Below are 24101 nucleotides of genomic sequence, written 5' to 3' on the forward strand. Positions count from 1 at the left end.
TTCACAGTATGTTCCTGTCTCGACACGAGGATGAATTGTACTCCTGAAAACAAATGCTTTGTAGCAACGTATGGGAAAACAATCACGAGCTCTTGAGATTTATGACTTAATATCTGAACTTATTTCTTTACAGCCAAAGTCATAAAGAAATCCAATTTAGCCATTTTAACATTGTATCTTGAAAATTTTTTTGTAGCCTAAACTTCCAATGGAGATATTGTTGTGGTTCACAGTGAACTATTAAAGGTTTCTTCATGTAGTCAGTGGTCATGATTCGTGAATTCTCTGTTCTTGACTTTCATGTCCTGGTGGAGTTTGGTTTTGCTTATCCTAAGATGTGCATCATGTGTTTCAGGTCATTAGGGAGGTTGAGCCATGGTCACACGATATTCATTTCTGGCTTGACATGTTCAATGACACCAAAGAGATCGTGAGCATCGTACTTATCCCATATATCTCATTTAAGTATTTTTCATTGTTTAACACACAGCAAAATGAGACTGTCGTGCATGAGCCCTTATTCAAACATTAAATTTCAGCTAGAAAATGGGTTACTCTAATCAGAAAAGGTTGCTTTTACATGTAACTGGATTTATTTCGCCATATGACAGTGCTTTTGTTGCTTGAAAGGCTCGAGGCATTGTGGTTTGAGAAAGATACAGGGGCTTCTTTGGTTAATCTCAGTTGCTTGCCAGCTTTGTTGAACTCGACTTGTCTCCATAAGTTATCATGCCTTTCAGAACTGTCATGCCAGAGCAATGTAACCCATGTATGTATCTTCTGGCACATATTACATTGTTTTCTCCAGTTTATGATTTCATAAGACTGTCCAAAAAGTCCGGATATAAGCGTATGGTTCCTTGGACAATATTGAACAGTTTTTCAGTTTTCCTCTGCATTTTGAGTATTGATATGTTTTTTAGATCTTGACAGTGTTTAGCAATATCATGGATGCACAATCAAGTAACATTTATACCACTAATGACAAATTTTCTTCACAACATTCAGTTACAAAAGGCTCTACCAATCAGCTGTGTCATTTATGCATTTTTATATCTTGAATGCATGATTGGATACCTTCTTAGGTACAAGGTCTCTTGTTTGAACCCTAGCTGGGCCTTATTCTCCAGCTTGACAATAGATTGTGGAAAAAAGTCTTCATAAGCCTATCATGGCAATTCTTTTGGGACTGACATTATGCTTGCAACTTCCATAAATCCTTTTTCCTTCAGAAGCAATAGCGTGGAGCATTCCAATTGCTTTGCCTTGTTCAAAGTCATCATTCATGTGTCACTAGGACTTGTGGAAACGATTTCCAAAGGCAACTCGCAATGAGATTCTTCTGAAGAATAAACATTAGGGCATTATCATTCTAGCCAAACTAGAATGTGGAAGTAACTTTGTCTCTTGTCATTTGCTAGATCTTTTCACCTTAACGTGGGCCATCATTCTACACAAACTAGGATGTAAAAGTAACTTTGTCTCAGGTCATTCACTAGATATTTTCACCTTAAAGAGGCGAAATTTCTTTTCTTCAAAGTTTGCTATGCACTTTAATAGACTTGTTAACAAGTCAAGGATACATCTCATTCTTACTTATGGTGCAACATCTTATTTGTCACGGAAGAAATCTTCTTAGCTACACGTTTCCATTTACAGATTTGCAGCATTTGGGTTGACCAAGTAGAACTTCACCATGTGAAGTCAAAGCTTTTGCACTCTGTTTGTGGCCAGCATGTATACTGGGCATCAAGTGGGCTTCCTGAATGTGGTTTCTGCCAGTGTGCATGTGAAGGTGAAACTTTGCATGCCTTCCATTTGTCAGTGACCCTTGCAGATGACACTGGAAAAGTTTTTGCACAGTGTTCAGGTCACACTGCCGTGGAATTACTACAGATTTCGCCCGATGAATTTTACAAGTTACCAGAGGTATTCCTTTCCTTGTTTACTTATATATTCCATTGGTTGTTTGTCACATAGTAATTGTCCTGATAATTTCCATAAAAACTTAGATCTTGGTGGTTGGTCAATGGATTGGCCCTAGATCTAGGAGCAAGCAGCATTTCTTTTCCATGGAAATAGTGTGTTATTGATTCTGGATGATTAATAATAACTAAACATCATTCTCATCTTTTCGACTTCCCTCCATGAATATCTGCGAACTCATGCTTCTCTAATTTAAAGGCATGTAGACTTGTCTAACATTTTAACTCTGGCACCCTCTGCTTACCCTTCTTGCATCAGATTTTAATGTGCATTGGGGATTACACATCAATGTTGTCTTTTGTTTTCTTCTGGAAAGAAAAATGATATGCCAAAAGAGAGATGTTCAGTGTTTTGAGTTTTTTTATATGAGATTCATTTAGGCATCACTTTCAAATTAGAGGTCTGATAAAGAATAGTTCAAATTAGAGGAAGTTAGGGAACAAACATAGTGAATACTAGTTGTATCTACGGGCCAAGATGTGCACTCGAAACTTTACTTGTAACACCCCAAATTTCAAACTTGCGAACCCTTTCAGAAAAACAGGCAAGAGACTAGAAATATCTCTTTCCTTCAGAGTTTGTTTATGAAATCAGCGGAAGATTTTTCTTTGATAAATCATAAGGCAAGCTGACAACTTTGGGCACGTTAGCTAAAAGAAACAAAACTCACAAGATTCAGATATCCTAAGGGAAATCCGATACAAATCCAAGCGTCCAAGACGCGAGCTAAGAGCAGGAAAAAAAAGTCTTGAAGCCATCTTGCAATCGCGCCATCGCCCGTAGTGTACCTAATCATCACCTGTACCCATAGAATGGGTTAGTTTCGCGAAAAACTAGTAGGTGCACAAGAGAGACTAACAGAAAACTGAATTAAGTACATTTAATTCAGTAGGTTACGCAGTTTAAAGCAGATATGCAGTTAAACAGGTAAGCAATGCAAGCAGGTGAATAGTGCAAACGCGTAAGTAGTGCAAACAGTAAGCAGTTCAAAGCAAGTAAGCAGTGCAACTGACAAACACAACATACGATTCAATTGATCGTAGGCTGTGAACCACCACACAACTAGCTTGTTCTCGTTCCTAGAACGAGGTCACAACATCTAATCACCATCAGGACATCGTTTGTCGCTCACTACTTCTAACAAACGCGTTGTCCTGAACAACCTTAACCTATTCTCATCTCTCAAAACCTTACACGGCCAACTGCCACCTATTATGACTCACTAAGGCGTCATACTTTCTAAAAAAAGCTCACCCTTCCGTAGAAGGTCCAAAACATAATCACTAACTCAAATCGCTAACAATCTGATTCTCACATATGAGTCCTGCATGTAATCATGCTAAAACAGAAAGCCGAAACTATGAATTCATAGTTGGCTATCACAAACAATCTCAGGAGATCGTCACAGCTCACCATAACTTTTTATGGTAAGGAAAAACACAAAATCCACGTTGGATCGCTCGGTCCGAGAGATATACGACCGGACAAGGAATTACCGCCCTAGAGGGTATACCTGATCTTGGACCATACACTTCCTCACAGGAGTTCACCGACTTCGCGGTTACCCGTTCGTGGACAGTGTACATCCTCACAGAGATTCTACCGCTCTAACAGGGTCACCTGGTCTTGACCATACATACCCCCACAGCGAACCCTTTGGGAAGCGGGTCCCCAACAAATGCCATATCTAATGAAAATCATTGCGATACGCGCATCAACACAAATGACCGTTCTCAGGGTCGATAGCCACTAATAAAAACAACAAGATCAACGCTCGGATCATCTGGTCTGGGAAATTTATAACCTCACAAGGAATTCCGCCCTAGATGGTATACCTGGTCTTGGACCATACACTTCCTCACAGGAGTTCACCGTCTTTGCGGCTACCCGTTCGTGGACAGTGTACATCCTCACAGAGAATCTACCACTCTAGCCGGGTACCTCGTCTTGATCATACACACCCTCGCAGATAATCCTTTGGAGATCAGGTCCTCGACAGACGCCCTACTCAGTGATGCATGCATCATTAATCGACTGCTCTGAACCATTGACCGCCTCGGGGTCAGTAGCCACAATATGAGCACAAGCATGCATATCAGCAATATGCATCGCATCACTTCACATAAAAGCATATAATCCTACGCATCGTGTTATTGCCACAAGGAATATTGCAATCCTCAGATAGGCCCTCAAGGCATGTGTAAACGACACATGAGAACGTGCAGATGTGGCAATTCAATTGATTCTATGGACGAAGGGTAACTAAGTCTATCCGTCAGCCAAACAAAACAACCGAACAAGACAAGCACTCATAACAATGCTCGTAAAACATATAATTACCATAAAATGGCTCAGTCCATCAACAAGTAATTAAATTAATCGTAAGACATAAACCATTACATCGTAAGCCATTCATAAGCAATCATACGACAACAGTTATATCACAATATGTAAGCAGCTTATAAGACGAGCGGCCACATCAATCCTAGTTGCCACCAGTTCGTAGATTACGAGTTGTATGCAATCACATCAATCATAAGAGATGCAAGCCAACAAGTGCTACGCTACAATAAGCACCAAACAGTTCGACCAAGGGATAAAGCAAGTCACATGCTAATATGTAGCAACTGTCATAATGCTATTATTATAAGCATTTAACTAGTATGAGAAGCTCCCTATTACTCCGTAAAGAACTGCGTAAGCAGTTTAACCAACTAGAGTAACGCCTTGACAGGCGTGCACAGCTCAACGAGTAGCATACTGAACTATCGAGCAAGCAAGCGAATTAGTAGTGCAAGCGAAGCGGAATCATTAGTGTAAGCGAATCAGTAGTGCAAGCGAATCTCACGACTCAACGACCAATGTGAACAGACCTTATGTTTCGATAATTACGAACCTGCAGGTACGCGCAGGCAAAACGTAGAACCAACTGAGACTAGTTCGGGCATCTGTTATTCTATGTATTTTCAATAACCCGAATAGCTAGTTGAGTTCGCTCCAAAGGGATGGCTTTAGCCGAGAGAGGATTCCCCAAAGGAGGCTGTGTCACGGACGCATCCAACTTCTGCAGAAGTGTTGAGCTAACTAATGTAGCCCCTTTCCCCTAACTCCAATGACTGGGGAAGGCCGGATTGTTGCCCGTATGGTGGTTGTTAACAACCTGTCCATTGGAGTTTGTACCGCTCTGTCCTCTCCCTTGACAGACACAATTCTATGTTGTGGTATTTAAACCACTCGAGCATCTTGCCTGTGAAGGCGAATGTCAGGCCATTTATGTGATTACACCGTTTTGCTTTTAGCGTTGTTCGAGGTCGCACGACCGTCTCATCCGATCATCGCAGTACTAGACGTGTCATGCACGACTACAAGTACTCTAGGATGAAGGGGGTATAACTCCTCAATAGAAGCCTCAACAGGAGTGTTTCACAAAGATGTAAAGTTTATCAACTTTACTTTATCTTTTGAAACAACAGTACCTTGTGCCAACATTATGCATGTGATTTTCTTGAATCACATCCGCTATCGGGGTATCTACATGCCTCACATGACTCGACACCGGCCTCGATAGACGGGATACGGGTTTCTCAACAGGACACCCGCTAAGAAGTTCGCTCGAACCCCCAAATCGGGATCACCCGAGATATGCCAAAAAGGCGAGCAGAACCAGCCAGTCACATCATTCCAAATGCTTCGATTTGGAGCAGTCTTTGATGCTTTTGCGCAGCTCCCTGAAACCTCAAGTCGACTCTGCAGGACTGCACGCACGAAGAGTCAGGATCCTTGCGAGGTATCCCTCTCCTTAGACGAGGATGTGCCACTCGCTCCCGACTGAACTCTTGTCGCAAGAGGGTGAGGGGTAAATGCCCCTTGCATCCTCCACGAGGATGCCTTTAAGGCATACGCAAAGAGCAAGAACCTGCACGTCATCTGCAATAGCAAGGCAATGTCAACACATATGCAAAGGCAAGAGCCTAGGCGCAAAGCGCGACGACAAAGTAAAGGCAGTAAGCAGAAGTGCAACACAAACCCCCGGCACAACGCGCAACGGCAAAGTAAAGACGGTAAGCAGGAGTGCAACGCAGAACCTTTGCACGATGCGCAACGGCAAAGTAAAGGAACTGTAAACAGGAGTGCAACACAAAACATGTGCGCGATGCGCAACGGCAAAGTAAAAGACAAGGATCGCGAAACCGCATCCTTGAGTTAAATGCGTACTCGTATAAATAAATATATATATATATTTATATATATATATATTTATTTAATGGTCTCTTTTTAGTTAATTGAACTTAATTCAATCGTCCAAAGTCTTCTGTGCAATCTTTCCCTACCTTTGAGAGTTGCAAGCTTGTTGTCGTTCGCGGATGTACGCGATTGGCGGCTCGGGTCGCGGAACGCGAGCGAGATCCGTCGTACGAGCTGCAAAAGTAACGATCTTAGCAAGCAATACCAAAATAGGAAGTCAGGGGCACTGACGTCGTCCTGACGTAAAGGAAGCAGGGGCATCGTGCACATGCGCACCTGCTATAAGCGCAAAGAGCAGGGGCAAGGCCACAAGCCCCTGCTGACAGCAAACAACGGGGCGGCAGGGTTGCGCCCCTGCCTTATGAAGGCACGAGGAATGTCGAGGCGTCGCCCTGCTTGCCAGAAGAGCAAAGAAGCGAGGCCCTTCCCTGCAAGCCACTAAGGGGGAAGCAGGAGGTCGCACCTTGCCTTTTAACAACAAACGGAGGCCCGCCTGATGCCAGGGAAAACCTAGGCGACGGGGCTTGCCCCGGCCTGCCAAAAAACAGCGAAGGCAGGGGCGATTCCCCTGCCTAACGAGAAGAGAGGCACAAGGAGGGCTCGGCCCCCTCCCCTGCCGCAACAAAGAGCAGGGAGGGGGATCAACCCCTCCCCTGTCGTAACAAGAATCAGGGAGGGGCTCAACCCCCTCCCCTGTCAAAACAAAGAGCAGGGAGGGGGCTCAACCCCTCCCCTACCGTATCACGAAGCAGGGAGGGGGCTCAGCCCCTCCCCTATCGAACGAAAGGGCAGGGAGGGGGCTCAGCCCCTCCCCTGCCATAACAGAGAGCAAGGAGGGGGCTCAGTCCCTCCCCTGTCGTGACAGAGGGGACAGAGAGGAGGGGGGCGATCCTCTCCTCTGTCGTAGCAGGAGGCAGGGAGGAAGGGCTCGGCCCCTCCCCTGCCGTGGCAGGAGGAACAGAGAGGGGGGGGGGGAGCCCCTCCTCTGCCAGAAGAACCACGAAAAGGCAGGGGGCAGAAGCCCCTGCCGAAAAGGTAGGCCGACACAGGGAGCTCCGCTCCCTGCCGGCGAAACAAGAGGGACAGGGGGAGCATAGCCCCCCTGTCGACAAAGCAAGTGACAGGGGGCGGAGCCCCCTTCCGACGTATGGCGACGACAGGGGGCTTTGCCCCTTGTCAGTCGACCCAACGAGAGAGACAGGGGGGGAGTCCCCCTGCCGACGACAGGGGACTCAGCCTCCTGTCAACCGATCCTGAGAAAGGTAGGGGGTAACCCCCCTGCCGATGAGAGGCGACGGCAAGGGGCTCCGCCCCCCTGTCAGTCGATCTCTCACGGAGAAGCAGAAGAGGAGGTGAAAAGAAGGGAAAAGAGGGGAAGCGTACCTGAAGAGTCGCCGGAGCGGAAGGCAGTGGCCGTGGGTCGCCGGCACCTTCGCAGCAAAGAGGGAAGGAGATGGCCGGCACCTGAGGTTTTCGGCTCCCTGCAGCACGCGGGATAAGGGCGGTTGCCGACAACGAGTCACCGGCGTCGGTGGCCGTAGGGACGAACAAGGGGGAAAGAGTCGGTCGGGGAAGAGAGGCCGAGAGAGGAAGGAGGAGGGCGGGGGTTATCTTTGAAACCCCTGCCTCCCTATGTTAAAAACACGGGAGGCGGTGCCTCCATTCGGGTCCGGGTCGTGTCAGGGTACGGATCCGACCCAAATCCAAACTTAATTTTTTCCCCAGTTTATTACATTACTCATCATGTTCATTACCTCACTCTTCAGCACGGTATCAAGTTTGACATAAATTGTGCAATTGAGATTGCTCACGTCTTGTGAACAGGAGATGACAAGAAATTGCTTGTGACAACTCAAGGCATGAGCATGACTTTGATTAATATCTTAATCAGAAATATTAGAGCCTTTATGCATTTGATGACATTCTACTCTCTATTGGATTTTTTTAGCAATATCCATGAATTTGCTCTAATGTTAGGTTTGAGCCCATTTAATTTGTCACATCATACTCTCTTCAAACTCACATGAGACCCTTTTCACAATGGTAAAAACCTCAGATTTCCACTTTTCCTACCCATATGGAGGTTAGAAATGTAGATCGTAACATGCAATGGGCTTCATGGATACAAGTTATTGCACACCAGCAAAACCATAACTCATATTTGATAAATGTGTTTTTCAAATGTTGAGCACCCGTTACAAGCTCTAGTTGCAGCATTGCTTCTTTTTGTACATTATCGTTTACACAACCTTTTCTAATGCACTTTTAAGCTGAAATTTTCAGGATGAACAAGTAATGTATCTTTATACCCTCCAAAATGAAAGATTCATGGTAGCAATGGTGGACTGTAGGAGCCCCGATGTTGATGGGCTTGAAGATGATTTGAAACCAGAAGTTGATGCTGTCACATGGGAGATTGTGCGTGCGCTGAAATGCGACTAAATTTTTCTGTGAAGTGTAATGTTTCTGTTTTCAACTCAATTCTGTTGTGGAACTTCTTATAATATCTAAATGTAAAGGCATTATATTTTTGTTAATCCAGAATAGTCATTAGATTTGGATTGTAACTTGAAAACTGCACCATCCGTATATCTTTGAGGTATGACGACAGCTTTAACATCAGTTTTGCTTTGTTCAATTGAAAGGCCTGGTTCTCCATCCATGACTTCCTTGGATCACACCACGCATCATGCCTTGCAGATTTATACTGCTTTGTTTCTTTGATGTATGATATGCAGCTTTAATATCAGTATATCTCTTAAAGCCTTTTGCTTTTGAGGATATATTAACCATCACTTGAAATAGGGATTGAATGAGATTCAAGAAACAGATTGAGACGAGCAGGATGCATACCATATATCAGTAAAAGGAGAGTTTCACTACAAAATTCCCACGTAATTGACGTTACAAGGCAAAATTTAGGAAGCTTCTGGATGCATGTGGAAATTGATGTTGATTACTTGAGATGCCAACTTTTGCTCCAAAAGAATCTTTTAAGGTGCTACTTATCCCACGTGGCAGGCTAATGCATCTGATTGGTTGTGGGCTTAATAACTATTACCCTTCAAGCCTGCAGAGTTGTGCTCTGAAAGAAGCTTTAAAGTGTTGATTATTCCATGCAGCCTATCCCATATACTCAAGCCGTAGAGAGCTTCAACAAGCGACTCTTGAAACACAAAGCCGTTTTCAGCCACCGGATACTATAAAAAAAATTACAATCGAGCAACACAATCAGCTGTATTCACAGACGAAAAAACTAACAGGATCAGCAAGCACCGAAGCTAGGCGCGGAGTTTTTGCCTACATTTTAAGATTATGGACGTACCTGCAATGGTTTCGGTATCACGGTTTTGATGTATGGCCAAAACCTATCCTCTACGACAGATTTCACAAGACAGCATGCTCGCAGCCCCTCCACACCAGCAAACCGTCCAAAGCCACTGTCCTTAACACCTCCAAATGGGAGGGACTGACAGCAACGGAAACAATAATAAGCATCAGAAGCCATGAAATCTAAAAAAAAAAAGCAATTTTAACATGAAATATTGATTTTTTTCTTTTCTTTTTCAGAGCTGAGTACTTCCAAAACTGGCAAGAAATTTTGGTCCAGATGCAAGCTCTAGAACCAGTGTTTAAAAAACCTCAATAGTCAGCCTAGCAATACCTCAGTCAAATATGATCAGCACCTAGCCCAGCCAACTAAGTTGACCAAGTTTCTGAAAAAATTCAGGCAAGTTACAACCTGACAGAGTAACCAAGTAATACACATGCAGTGTCCAAGGTGTGTTTGAAAACCACAGCCATGGTGTTCAACATTGGATCTGGCATGCATGGTTAGGTGATCGGGCTGAGTACTTTACATAGTACTTGGGCAGACAAAACATAATCGCTAACCGTGTAGAGATTTTGTGTAAAACACAAACATAGAAAATCACTAATGCGTGTAGCAATTTTGTGTAAAACATAAAAACAGAAAATCCCTAACGTTTGTAGCGATTTTGTGTAAAGCACAAACAAAGAAAATCACTACGCGCACAACAATTTTATGTAAAACACAGAAAATCACACGTACAGTGATTTTCACTGGATTTGCTCCGCTCCAGTTCTGAGAACTGGGGTATCAAAACCATGGTTCTTGGATTGTGTGCATGTGCACTTGACAAGTCATGAATCAACCACAGGTGAGCCAATTCTCAAGTCTCAAGCACTTTTGAGCTCTTGGCAAAGTCGGAGCTGATGCTCCATCATGTGATAAGAACAACCTTTTACCAAAGGAATTACCTGACACATGTAATTGGATGCAAAATCATTGATCGCAGCGAAACCACAGTGAATCTGAGAAGCTATCTGTCTTGCTCTGCGTTGGTTTCCCGAAAAGACGGCACATCCGAGTCCATAGTTCGAATCGTTTGCCAGAGTTACAGCTTCTTCATCAGAACCGAATTTTATGATGGGAATGATAGGTCCAAAAGCCTGCAGGAAAGGAATGACTCAATACTGCTATTGTTACAGGTGGATCTGATAGCCCAAGCTTAATCTGTGAATAGTTATAGATCAAACCTCTTCTTGCATTAGCCTCATGGTATGGTTAACATTGATCATAACAGTCGGTGGGAAGAACTGACCCACAACCTCTTCCCCCAAATTGCCAAAGTTCCCTCTTACAACAATCTCAGCCCCTTTGTCTAACGAATCATTGAGAAGGCTCTGCAGCCTTTCAGTATGTTCTGGCATGCATATGGCACCCATGTCATGCCTCCCGCTCAATGGTGGTCCCTACAAAAGGATGAGTAAATTTAAAGCCAGCAAAATAATATATGTATCAGTTATGACAGACAATCCTAATGCTCCTATGCATATCAAATACTTTGAAGTTACTGAATTTCAAAAACTTCATTGATGGTTTTAGCTGCGAGTGTTCATTACGAAATTCTAAGTGGCTAACCTATTGTTCAAGTTGTAAAAAAGCATGACTCTCACCAGCACTTCTCAAATTTTATTAAAGTAGTTTCAGATTTAATCTTTCTTAAGATTAGAAACAACCAGTAAAATGAGAACATTATATTGAAGCCAACGAAAATCAACTTTTAATAGAAGTAGAATTTTGTAAAGACCAGTTGTGTCCTACATCATTAGCTACTACGTAGCCATCAAAGGAACTAGAAAGGAGATCCACAGCAGAGACTGCAGAAAATGGTAATACATTGCATATAAGATTGCACGGTGGAGGCACCATGTTCATCACTAAAGAATGTAACTTCATGTATCTAGGATTCATTTATTCACCAAATGCAACTTGCACCATTCAGGCTATTAATATAATCTAGCCATAACTACAGGAAACACATGTAGATATGAACAAACAATGCTGTTGTTGCAGAACCAAAGAATGTGCCAAAAACATGCAGGATTCATTTATTCACCAAATGCAACTTGCACCATTCAGGCTATTAATATAATCTAGCCATAACTACAGGAAACACATGTAGATATGAACAAACAATGCTGTTGTTGCAGAACCAAAGAATGTGCCAAAAACATGCAGGACATTAGATGTAACTATAAAATGTCGCATGCAGGTGAATGCACTTACAACACGAACAGATTTAACAATTTTGACAATTTCTGCAACAAAGTTAGAATACACATTCTGGTGAACGTAGAACCTCTCTGCACCAGCACAGTTCTGGCCACTTGATTGAAGTGCAGCCCTAACTGCAATTTGCGCCACCTAATTAATACACCATATCACGTTAGCCATTCTCGAGATAAAATCACTTTATAGATTCAGAGCATGCTAATATGCAAGTTTAAAACAAGATGTACTTAGCATGGAAGCTACCTACATGGGGCACATCTACATCATCACACACAACGAATGCATCCTTCCCACCAAGCTCAAGCGTAACTGGTGTTAATGTATCTGCTGCATTCTTCATAATCTACAGCAGTAAGCAATTTGTGCCCTTCTGATCAACATCCAAAATGACAAACAAAGAAGCAGCAACTAACTTGTTTACTGGAATAAAAGTTCATTAAATATTTTAAATGAAAAAACAATCATTAAAGAAGAAAAGATGTCCTTAACCACATAAAATAGTCTTTTCGCCTTGATGCTTGAGCATGTTTATCCTTTTAAAGTACATGAATAGACATGCATACCCCCACAAAATTTGTTTCAGAAAATTTCAGGAGAAAGGCATACCATCTTTCCAACACCCGGTGACCCAACAAAAATGACTTTGTCAACAGAAGACACAAGTGCTTCTCCTGTTTCAGAAAACCTGGAATAGCACGAATAATTTAAAACTTTGAGCTAAAATAAATTGCTCAAGATACTAATAAGAAACTAGTGCAAAACCATCGTACAAATATGTACCCTGTTATCACATGAACCAGATTATCAGGTGCTCCTACAGAAGCTAGAGCTGACTGAATAATACGGAGATAGAAACATCCAGACCAACTTGCGTGCTCTGAAACCTTCATTTACATGCAGACTGTCATAATCAGATGATTTACAAAGCAATATACAGATCAAAGGAAAATTGAGAAAAAAATACAATCATGTATAGCAACGAGAATGCAAACTTCATCATTGGAAATTTTGACCAAAATGACCATCAATTGGCCCTCATCAGCCACACATGCCTTAAATAATAAGAGAAGCACTTTTATCCATCAGAGTCCCATGTATGTGCATTCCATTGATGTCCAAAATCACACCTTTTAGAACCTTAGATGCATTCACTATGTACCTTTATCACAATGCCATTTCCAGAGAATACTGCAGCTAGCATGGGATTGAAAATGTTGTGAAATGGATAGTTCCAAGAAACAATCGCACCAACTACCCCAAGCGGATGGAATTCCACCCTTGATGTCTTGTGCAGCATTGATCTACCAGAAGATCTGGAAAAACAAAAAAACAAATCTAAAACTTGAATAGAATGTGAAATATTTAGATCATTCTGAAACTCTATCACCAATGTTCATTTTTGCATATCAGTACACCATAAACTTGAAAATGCGGCACTTACAGAATCCATATCATCACAAGAATTATAAAAATGAAAAAAAAAATCACACGCCCATAGCTTCTTTTCAGTCTTCATGGAAACAAGAAATAAACAATAGAGGACATACTGGCATGCTGAAATGGGAAAAGATCAAGAGAAGTGCTGACTAATCTTAAATGAATTACTTCTAAAGATCAACATAGTGTTATGCAAATTGCATTATTCACTAGTCTCAGAAACAATTGAGCCATCCAGTTAACTTCACAAGCTTGAATTCATTGACTACATTGTGAGGCAACTTTAATGTTCAACCGTCCAGGATTCCATCATCATCCAGTGCCTACAGAAATGTTTCTTCTGCCCCTTCACCCCCCCTCCCCTGTGTGTTCAGGAGAACATGCATGATTCAATCGTCAGAGTGCCTCCAAAAAGCTGGCTTTTGTGTGTGTGCATGCGCACATGCACCACAGTCACCAATAACAATACCAGGAAAACATTCATAGCACTATTTCTTTGAAGAATTTTAAAATAAATTGCTTTGAAAAACCTCTGTAAATTTCAAAAAGGGAGAGTGTATAATCAGAGAAAACAGTAGAAAATATGAGACAAAACAAAAAAAATGTTAGAATATCCTGAAGTCATGATAATATTTTGCATATTTTTATAGACAAGAAATTAGATTTCTCATATTTGTAAAGCTTCATTGAAGTTTCTGGAAGATGTTTAAGACAAGATGACAGATTCAGTTTCTGACCCAGACATTAAGCTCAGTCTGCCACTTAGATACACTGTTCCAATCTCAAGGAGAGTTGTGAAACAAACCACACTTATACTTTTTGAATACTAACCTGTATTCAGGCTTTAGCCACCACTCCCCCTCGGCTAGCAGCCAAGTTATCTTTTCACATGTTGTCATTATCTCTCCTAGAGAGGCATCAACCATAGTCTTTCCAGTGTCTCGAGAAGAGGTTCTATTCAGTATAAAACATGAACAGATGTAAATATGTTGCTATTATAAAAGAACCTGTCAACCTGGCATAAAAGGCAACGTTATAGAGGATTATACATATACATTAAACACTACCTTCCTAAGAAGAGGCAAAAATATGTCATAATTAGGATAATAACCTATAATATCAAAAAGTCGGTACATTCATAACAGAAAAGCGGATAATCAGATACCATCACACATTAAATATATAACTCACTAAAATAGTTGAGTGTTCTAGCATGTGGAGTTTCTCTACTAGTTGTTTTGATGAGTGTGAAAAGCCCAAAATAGTTGATTTTCAATATCCCAGCAAATACGAAAAATGATACTCAGTTAACCTCCCAATTCATTAAAGATGCCAATGATCATATCTAATAATAACAAATGTATGTTACCATGTTGGGATCAGGTTGCACAAGTGTAGAACACATACATGTACATGTGTTTATACATCCAACCTGCTCAATCTAGAAATGTATTACTCAAATATGCACTTTTTCTATGAGAAGATTATATAACTTTGTCTTACTATATTCATCATATCGTGGATAGCCTAAGAAGTCAGAATTGCTATTGGAAGATCACTGAGAAAGCAACAAAAAGAAGGCTAACATAACTGGCAGGAAGATCCACAAACTTGAAAGTAGATAAACTATGCAAAAAAGGGTAGCACAGGACTTCCAAAGCAATGACTATTAGTTACATAGCTGTATGTAATTTGTAATAAAAAGGCTGGTCTCAGGCCCCTTAAGAGAAATAAGCCTCCAATCTCCATTATGTCGGCTTCTAGTGGGATAAGATACATAGTGGTTCATTAAAGGATCCTCATTTATTAGGCTATAATACAGGGTAAAAAGACAAATAACGTACCCTTGTTTTTTTTATTATGTTATAACATGCATGAAAAACATAAAAACGCCGGTGCATGCACGTGGGAAGTTTGCTTACCAGTATAAGTAATATGCATGACCAAAAAAAGCTACAGCAGATTTTGCTTAACTCTCACAAAAGGGAGAGAGGTGACAACTATTTTCCTACAACGTAAACATGTCAGAACAGGTAAAATGCATGAACTTAGCAACAAAAAATTAGAGCCAACCAAAGGGTCAAAAATAACAGCAAACACTCATCCCTAAAAGATATTCATGGTCATGAATTGCACATCAAAATGTGAATACTGGTTGTTTTCTATAAGGCATACATTAGGTTCAGTCATGAAAAATGTTTGTTAGTTGACAAAAGATAAAGATAAAAATAACCCAGAGGACTTGGTTTCTGTAAAATCCAGAAATTTTAAGAAATTTTCAGATAAATAAAAGTGAGATTTTTTGCGAAATGATATGACTATGTCAAATCCAATGGAATTCCAGTGAATCCGGGTTGGTCCATACGAACCCAATAAAGAAAGAGCGGATTTGGACTCCAAGGAGATCCAAAGATCCGACCCGATTCGTGAAGATATCTCGAGAAATTCACATACTTCAAGACTCTGGTGTGAGATCCAAAGTATATTAAATAGAAGTTTATGCGAAAATAAGAAGAATCGGGAAAGCCCACGTGGAAATGAGAAAATCCGCTGAATAGGGAAACGTCAAGCGTAGGTTTATATAAATTAATTCCGCCAAAACAAACAACGAAAGAGAGTGTGGTGTAGTGGGGAGGCTCGTTACCTCCTGGGTTTGACGCAGGTTCAAAACCCACTGTGAGCACACGTGTAGTATAAGGGAAAATGTTTTTTCCTTTTTACATAAAAAGCGAGAATAGGCCCAGACAGGTTTAAGTATAATAAATTTGGCATTATTTGCAACGAAATGTAACATAACACAGTGGTGGGGTTCGTTGCCCCTTTGGGAGTAGACCACAGTTCGAACCCTCCGTGCACAAGGCTTTTTGCATAAAACTACTTGCGTTTTTACCTTTTTGAAACGGTAAAAACGTGGAGGCTAAAAGAATCCCTATCTTTTAGCCATCTATCCACTAAAAAGGTGAGAGTTGCTACTCCTCTCACTTTTCCAAAAACTTAGGGGAATCCCACCAAAAATGATGGAGGGGTATCAAAAATGAAAAAAATGTTAGTTATAAAAAAACAAATGCTCAAGTTAGGGGGGGGGGCATCAATGGAAATGACCCAGCCCACCAAAATCGTGCGGGATTGAGGAGACGTCCCATGAGTTCAAACGAAATTGAAAAGCTATTTTTGAGGAAATTAAGTAGGGAAAGTGAGAGGCTCTAGAGAAAACGTCTTTCTCCACCGTTTTTACTCTCTCTCTCTCTCTCTCTTCCATTGTTGGACGTGGGATTTTCTTCGTCCTTTGCTTGACGTGGTGCTTCAACCGAAAGAGAGAGCTTCGTCTTCGCCGGCTCGAATCTTCGAACAAGGTAAGGAGTATTTTTATTTTTATGTATGTGTTAGATGCCCTGTGGTACAAATTTGTTGCAGTGCTGTCGTTTGAGTTTGGACGGCACTGGCACGAGGGGGGGGGGGGGGCATCGTGTGGCATGATGGGGCGTGGGTTGTCCGACTCCATTAGAGAGGGACACCAACCATCACCATGTCGGTGTGGTTCTGACTTTCTTGTAACTTCACATACACGCTGGAAGGAAAATGAATTTTTATGCTGTTTAATACATAATGTAGGTCCAGATTCATTTTTTTATAGTCAAGCTCTTGTATACATGCTGTTGATCACATGACTCATATGTGCATAACTACTACCCGTCCATAGTGCAATGCATAAACCAAAAAAACCTGTTTTAGCACATCCATGTCAAACCAGTTGATCACCAATAGTTAAGAAAAAAAAAAAAACACTGTTAGCATAATGTGTGGGGTTAAATAGAATCTTCTTTTTGGCTAGCATATAAGCCACCGTTGGATTCAAGGTCCAACGCCCAGCAGAGTACCCAAACTATGTGCATATCATTGAAAAAAAAAATGGTTGTCCATATCTACTCCTCAAGCTTCACGAATGCACCGTGAGCTTTGTTGTTATACTGCTATTATCGAAGTTTACGTTTATTCCCTTCTTATGGATTAAGCATGTAACAGTTAGTTCACCTCATGTCTTCATGGAAGAAAAAAAGAAGAACGAACCTGTCATGCTGTTGATCGTTCCACATAGTAAAACGGGCATTTTCCTTGAATTGTTGTGACAGTTCTGGACGTTACCTGATCATATTGGGTTTCTAAAATATTAGTGTAGACAGATCATTTAAGGGACGTATATTGAAAAAAAAAATATGGTGATGGTATATCCAGCATGTTACCCCTGGTCCCTCGACCATTCGGTGAGTGCGTAATTGTGATGGGTCAGACCCGATTGGTCTGGTCGGTCTGCCTTCCGTCAACCTGGGTTAACCCAGGTACTCGGCAGGTGGGCTGGTGGTGTTGACGCTGCCGGCCACGGGTTGGTGAAGGTCTACCGCAACCAGCCAGATCTGGTCACCCTCCTTCGCGTGCAAAGGAGTGGGTGCGGACGGGGGTCGGCTGGACCCCATCCTGCTTCTGGCTAGTTCAAAGCTCCGGAGTTGATCAACCTCCACCGGGCAGTGTGCAGCGAGATTTGGAGATGCTGTAGCAGCGGCGCAAGTCACTGTTTGTGATGGTCGGTCGACCCATAGGGGTCTGCCGTGACCTGCAGGATCCAATGGTGGCACTGCACCACTAACATGGGTGCAACAGCAGTGGGGGAAACCCCTTTCGGGTGCTAGCTGGTCCTTGCACACACAGGTTTAGTAGGTGGGACCAGTGAGTCCAGTCCTTTGTCAAGCAGCTGACGGCGGGTAGAGCACTACCCTGATGGCACGACTTGGTGGTGGCAGACATGAGGCCACGGTGCGAAAGGGCTCAGGGCAGCCCGACGTGGTGTGATAAGCCGCTGTGACCTTAATAAGAGTACACATGAAGGAAAAAAAATGTAAAAAGCAAGTAAACCATGCCACGAGGTTGGCATAGTTCGTGGGGTACGAATGCGTACGCCCTAGCTCAGAAAACGAAAGTGCAAATGTGAGCTTTGGGTCGAGCCGAATTTTGAGAAACACACACACACACACATATATATATATATATATATATATATATATATATATATATATATATATATCGGTGCTTATGAGACACCTCAAATGGTAATATGCATACAATGTATTCGAACTCAGTTGCGGGTTTGGGATTTTGGAAATCTCTCTTAGTGCGATGGCTCGCACAAGAACATAAATGAAAACGATAAATGTATGTATAAATATAAAGTTTTTGAGATTCTGGGTATACCTGAAAAACGGTATATGTTACCGGATTCTCTGGGCTGTGGGTACACCTGAAAGACTGTGTATGTTACCGAACCCGTGGTCTACCTTGGAGAGGGTAGATGATACAAGCTCCGTGGGACAGTTGAGTTTTTGTGAGAGCTAGGCGTCTCACCCGGTCCCCAGTCCACGGAGTTAGGGGGGGCAGGACTACCAATGCGTCTTAGGTGGTAGATCCAAGTCTTCTGTAGAAGCTTCCAGGGTGCATCTTAATTCTTGTTCTAGCTACTGGGGAGTTCTCTCTCGGCCACAAACCGTTCCCTTTGGATATCCATACGGCCAGTCATACGGGTTATTAAATAATAGACCCCCGTATGGTCTCGGTCCGATACGAAGTCGAATGCCTGTGCGTACCCACAGGGTAAGTGAAAGATAAACATAAAAGTTTTACATTGTTCTCGTAGGAGTTTCTGTGTAAATGTTGTAATCCTTATATTGGATCGTAGAAATGATAGAAACAAGTAATGTCTGTAAGAATGAGCTTGTAGCTGGTACTTTTTCCTTGTTTCATAATAAAGTAGAAAACATGTTTGTCTCAGTAAAAATTTTCTTCTTAGCAAGTTATGTTGCATGAAATTTTATGAGTTTAATAACTGCAAATGTTGCACATGTTTGTACACAGGACACTGAGCACAACATATAAATATAATGCTTGGGTGTCGCAACGGAAGTAGCCATGAGATCTCAGTTTTCAGTATTCATGTTTAGACTCTGATTAGTTAGATTCATGTTTCAATTATGAGATATAATTAATGACATTAATGCTTTAGTTAATGAATGAAATGCTTTTTAGTACTTCTCTGTTTTACCCTGTAATTCGCCCGACACTTGGACTTATCACTTCCGCTATTTCAAAAAACAAAAATCCAAAATTTTCGGTCTAAATTGTTGGGGGTGTTAGAGTTTCTTTCTCTACTCATAAATCATTTGAAATAGACAATCATACGCTAAGAAGCCTGAAAATGAGCAAAAGTGCATCAAAATTTCTTAGATGAATGCCAGAAAGTTTATGCATGGCATATAACAAATCAGTTTCTACATAACAAAATAGCACAAAACTTCACAACAAAGAAGAGAAAAACTTCATAAGTTACCCATGTTCCAGATACACTAATCATGAGTTTTTGCATATGAAAAGGTCTAGCTCTTACTCGCATATAAGCTTTTGATGTTCGATAATGTACTTAAGAAGAATCCGTAGAAATTGGCGCCTTTGCTTGAAACTACTCTTTGCCCACACCTTCTGTGCCTTTCTAGCTTGTTGTACATGCTCCTTCACCTAGGAAAGGCCTAACAGAGTTAAATGTTGGAAATAAAATCATGAAAACCATAAAGTTACAAGAGGTAGAAAAGACTAAAATGCTTTTGATAACTCCACATTTCACACACTCCTTTTAACTTGGATTGATGCAAAAAACACATCTGACTATATGGGCTTGCAATCGCTAGTTTTTTTCACTAGTGCATAGTCTCACTTGTTTCTCAATCTTCTTGACTAACTCTCAATGCATGAAGCTTCAATAATTTGTTGCACTACTCCTTACTCCCTATTGCATGTAGTCATCGGCATAATGTTTCCATGTTTATCGTTCTAGAAATCCTGAGAATCTTTTGAACCTCTTTTCCTACATCATCATGTCAGTTCAACAGTTCTGAGGCTGCTGAGATTGAACTTGGTGAGATAAGTATAGGCTGAAGTCATAAGTTTGCTACACTGCTACGAGAAGGAAAAGGAGATGTTTGCAAATGACCAAAATTTTTGTGTAAGGTAAATGGTCATTATGTTGCAGTAATAGAAAGTAAAGAGTGCTTAAATGCATTAAAAAACTAATTGACTGCTGCAACTTTCAACTAACATCCAAGACTGTCACTTGCCACTTCTAGTTGAAGCCAAAGTAAGTAAACTTTAACTCTCATTTTCACAAGATCAAATGTACTTTCTATTCTATGTGTTCTTCTCTAGAAGCATACACCATAAAAAACTGGGAGAGATCCCAGGTGTTGAGAGACAACATGAGAGGAGGGAGGGATTGACACCTCTATACACAGAAGGTTGCACACAAGCCAACCCAAGCACAAGCCTGAGCTTTAGGGCTCTGTTCGGAGGATAGATACACCAAATTTGAAGCTTGGATGACATGTTCAAGCTCAGATAGACTAAGCTTTAGCTGGTTATATAAAGATGAAGGAAACAAGATCTGGACCATCACCTTTCTTTTGAAAGGAGGACTCTCTTACCACTAAAACAAGTGTTCATGCCAAAACAATCATACACAAAAGTACATACTTAATTCTTCAACATTTTTAAAAAGCTTAAACAAGCTCACAGACATGAAGAGCTTTACGGTCAGGCTTGAGCTCAGCTTGTTTAATTAAACAAGCCTTTTGGTTAAACTCAAGCTTGGCTTGTTTATTAAACAAATAAGATCAAGTCGAGCATTAAGCAGGCTTGGGTGCGAATTAGTCAATGCAGGCAATATAGTCAATAAAGGAGGGATAAAACTACGGAAAGGCCAAGTTGCACCTCTATTTTTCCAATAAACCAATAAGTCTAAGCACAAATAGCTCCTATGGGCATTTTTCTTTGAAGCTGATCAGTGGTGATTTGATCTCAAGACTTGGAAAATGGGGATTTTAAGTCCAGCTCACCTCCAAAATAAGAAAAGGCTGCCCACAAGGTCTAACAAGATCAAAAGACAGCAAATATAAAACTGCACTGTCAATCACCAATATAGAGAGTCGACAGAACAATACAAGCAGAACTGTCCCAAGTCCAACATAGAGTCAAGAAAGCTAGAAATTTTCACGAGCGGTAAAAGACCTCATCAGCAGTCACTGCAGGGAAATAACCCAAGTACTTCATCGTTGCTGGTTCATAGCATTGAACTTTATCTGCTTGCGCAGCCTTTCCCTTCCTTGGAATCTGCATGAAGATTAAGGTGTCAGAGATACAATCCATTTCAATAGATAATAATTATTCACACACTTCATTTATAACTTATCTATGATAGAAGAAGTGCAAAGGTAATGTTTTCCAAGATATCAGCTAACAAACTTGGATGCCCAAAGCCAGCACATATAATTGAGATTAGACTTTTATTAAGTTGGGTATCCAATCAAACCAGATATAACTTTGATTACTTACACCAGCCTCAAGGCCTATACTAGTCTCTAATTACCCATCCAGATTATTTAAGAACATGTCCAATTATAAACTGAATAAGGTACAATTATTCAATTAATGCTCAAAGAACTAGGACGCGGACCTACTAGCACACAAATGGTTAGCGGACAACTTGGATCAACCTGAATCTGACCAATTTGGAGCCATAAATGAGATTCTATTGTGTACACTTTCCTTAATAGCAAACATTTAGAATATGTCAAATGATGTGAATGAAAAAAGTAGATTCACCTGATGCTTACAAAAATTTCAATAATAAAAAGGACATCATCCCAGATTTGTCTAACCAGTTTGACTGCCATCTTTGTTGTGTTTTTTTTCTCATAAATTTTCTAATATTCTCATTCGTAAATTTCTTTGAAAACTTTCCCCAAGTTAAAACAAAAGTATTATCACAGGAAAGTCATGCAACAGGACATTCCCAAAGGGTACCCGGGCATTCCCAAAGGACAACATGACTTCAAGTAGAAAGGGCATTCATGTTAAAAGCAATACACCATAATCCACATGTACACAGAACCCCATTGGAACTTTGATTTATCCCCATCAGTGCTGTTAAAAGCGTGCCTCGAGGTCCATCAATGAAGCACAACTTAGGTTGAAGCCCGTGCCTCATGCCGTCGTGTGCCTTGAGGAGCATTTTTTCCCCAACACTAACTTTGAGCATGACGCACCGCGCAAGTCTCAACTACATAAATCTTGGTCTAAACCTTCATGATCACATATAAATTGAGTTCTAAAACTCCATCAGAACTTTGATTTATCCCCATAAGTGGTATTAAAAGTGTGCCTCGAGGTCCACCAATGAAGCACAGTTTAGGTTGAATCATGTGCTTCATACCGTCATGTGCATTGAAGAGCATCATGTGCATTGAAGAGCGCTTGTGCCCCGCGTGAAGCACCGCGCTAGTCTCAACTACATAAATCTTGGACTAAACCTTTATGATCATGTATAACTTGAGTTCTAGGCGATTAGCATACAATGCAATCACAGTTTTCCTTAGGTTGAATCCTGTGCCTCATGACGTCATACGCATTGAGGAGCCCAAGGCTCACTTTGAGCATGAAGCAACCGGCGAGTATCAACTACACAAATCTTGATCTAAGATTCTAAATCATCATGATCACATATAAATTGAGTTATAGATGATTAGTGCACACAATCTAATCACAATTTTCCACTTATAAATAGTGGAAATCGACAACAGTGAGGGACACAGTGGACTTCTAGCAACGATGATGAAAAATACAGCAGCGCGACAGATCCAAGAAAGGTAGACACTTGCATAACAAATAATTCATAGAATTAGGCACTGACCGACGCATACAGATGCACACAAGCCGAATCAATCACTTCAACAGAGGAAAAACAGAAAGAAATGATTCCTTTGGATTCTATTTGCATCAACATACTAAACATGAATCACGAACACTTGCATAACAAATAATTCATAGAATCAACCACTGACCGACGCGTCCTGCTACACAAAAGCCGAATCAATGGCTTCTAACTGAAAAAACCACATTCCACAACTAAATGACACCAGAAACATTACACCGAGAATTGATCATATGCTCAATCTAACACATCAGAATACACACATAAAACTGCATCATTGCAGAAAAAAGAACTCCAAAAATTACATCACCACACCAAAACAGAAAAACTAAACCCTGGAAACAGAGAAACTCACGTAGATGAAAGTGTCCTCCATGGTATGGCTTCCATCATCCAACACTGACATCAAGAAACAAAGAATCAACCAAAAACAATCCCGAAAGCACCGATCGAGCGGGAAAACAGCAATGCAGGAGCCGAGAGAGGGAGACTCAGGCACCGAGAAGCGCGGGGGGAAGCCGGGATGCTGAGGTTTTACCGTCGGAGGCGTCGACGTAGATGGAGGGGACGTTGGGCGGGATGAGCATGAGGAGGATGCGGCAGAGCGCAACGGAGACGCCCGCCACCAGCAGAAGCCACCAGAGCTCCATCGCCAGAACCGGAAGGAGCGAGGGGTTTCACCGAAACCCTAATTTTGGATCAGAGAGAGAGAGAGAGAGAGAGAGAGAGAGAGAGAGAGAGAGAGGAATCTATGTGAGAAAAAAAGCGCTGAGTTTGCTTTGTTCATGCAGGAGGAGGGAACGGATCAGGAAGCGGAAGGAAATTATTAAAATGCCCCTCCATTTTTAGCTAATCACGAAGTGGAACTCGGGTTTTAACTTGATAAATTCCACAGAAAATGAGTCTATGTCACAATGATTCTGGAACTCGAGGACGCGGAGTTCGGATTCAACTTCACATTTTTTCAAAGACGGGACACAAGGGACGCGGATTTTTTTTATTTTTTAATCAATAAAAAACTTTTTTTAATAT

At 41.4% G+C, this 24101-nt stretch overlaps 2 protein-coding genes across 2 annotated transcripts in view; one reads left to right on the forward strand and one right to left on the reverse strand.

Annotated features, from left to right (window-relative positions):
• Positions 1-8854, forward strand: part of LOC149839174 (Nucleic acid-binding proteins superfamily) — a 40773-nt gene extending 31919 nt beyond the window's left edge. The window contains exons 10-13 of the mRNA XM_090004027.1: positions 356-430; positions 631-769; positions 1660-1929; positions 8515-8854. Coding sequence (XP_089860153.1) covers positions 356-430; positions 631-769; positions 1660-1929; positions 8515-8673 — 643 coding nt within the window. The 3' untranslated portion in view covers positions 8674-8854. The remainder of the gene's footprint in view (positions 1-355; positions 431-630; positions 770-1659; positions 1930-8514) is intronic.
• A 189-nt stretch (positions 8855-9043) lies between these two features.
• Positions 9044-23719, reverse strand: LOC149839175 (aldehyde dehydrogenase 22A1-like). The gene is made up of 14 exons (XM_090004026.1): positions 23608-23719; positions 23425-23468; positions 21368-21469; positions 19698-19825; positions 14099-14221; positions 12990-13143; positions 12611-12714; positions 12437-12515; positions 12078-12173; positions 11825-11962; positions 10792-11007; positions 10513-10704; positions 9557-9700; positions 9044-9431 (listed from the first exon to the last, which is right to left on the reverse strand). The coding sequence occupies exons 1-14, from the start codon at positions 23717-23719 to the stop codon at positions 9279-9281; spliced, it is 1785 nt and encodes a 594-aa protein (XP_089860152.1). The 3' UTR covers positions 9044-9278.
• Between the last annotated feature and the right edge of the window lie 382 nt (positions 23720-24101).

Source organism: Nuphar pumila, chromosome 4 (assembly GCF_984573655.1).
Source record: "Nuphar pumila chromosome 4, dmNupPumi1.hap1.1, whole genome shotgun sequence".
Classification (NCBI taxonomy): domain Eukaryota; kingdom Viridiplantae; phylum Streptophyta; class Magnoliopsida; order Nymphaeales; family Nymphaeaceae; genus Nuphar; species Nuphar pumila.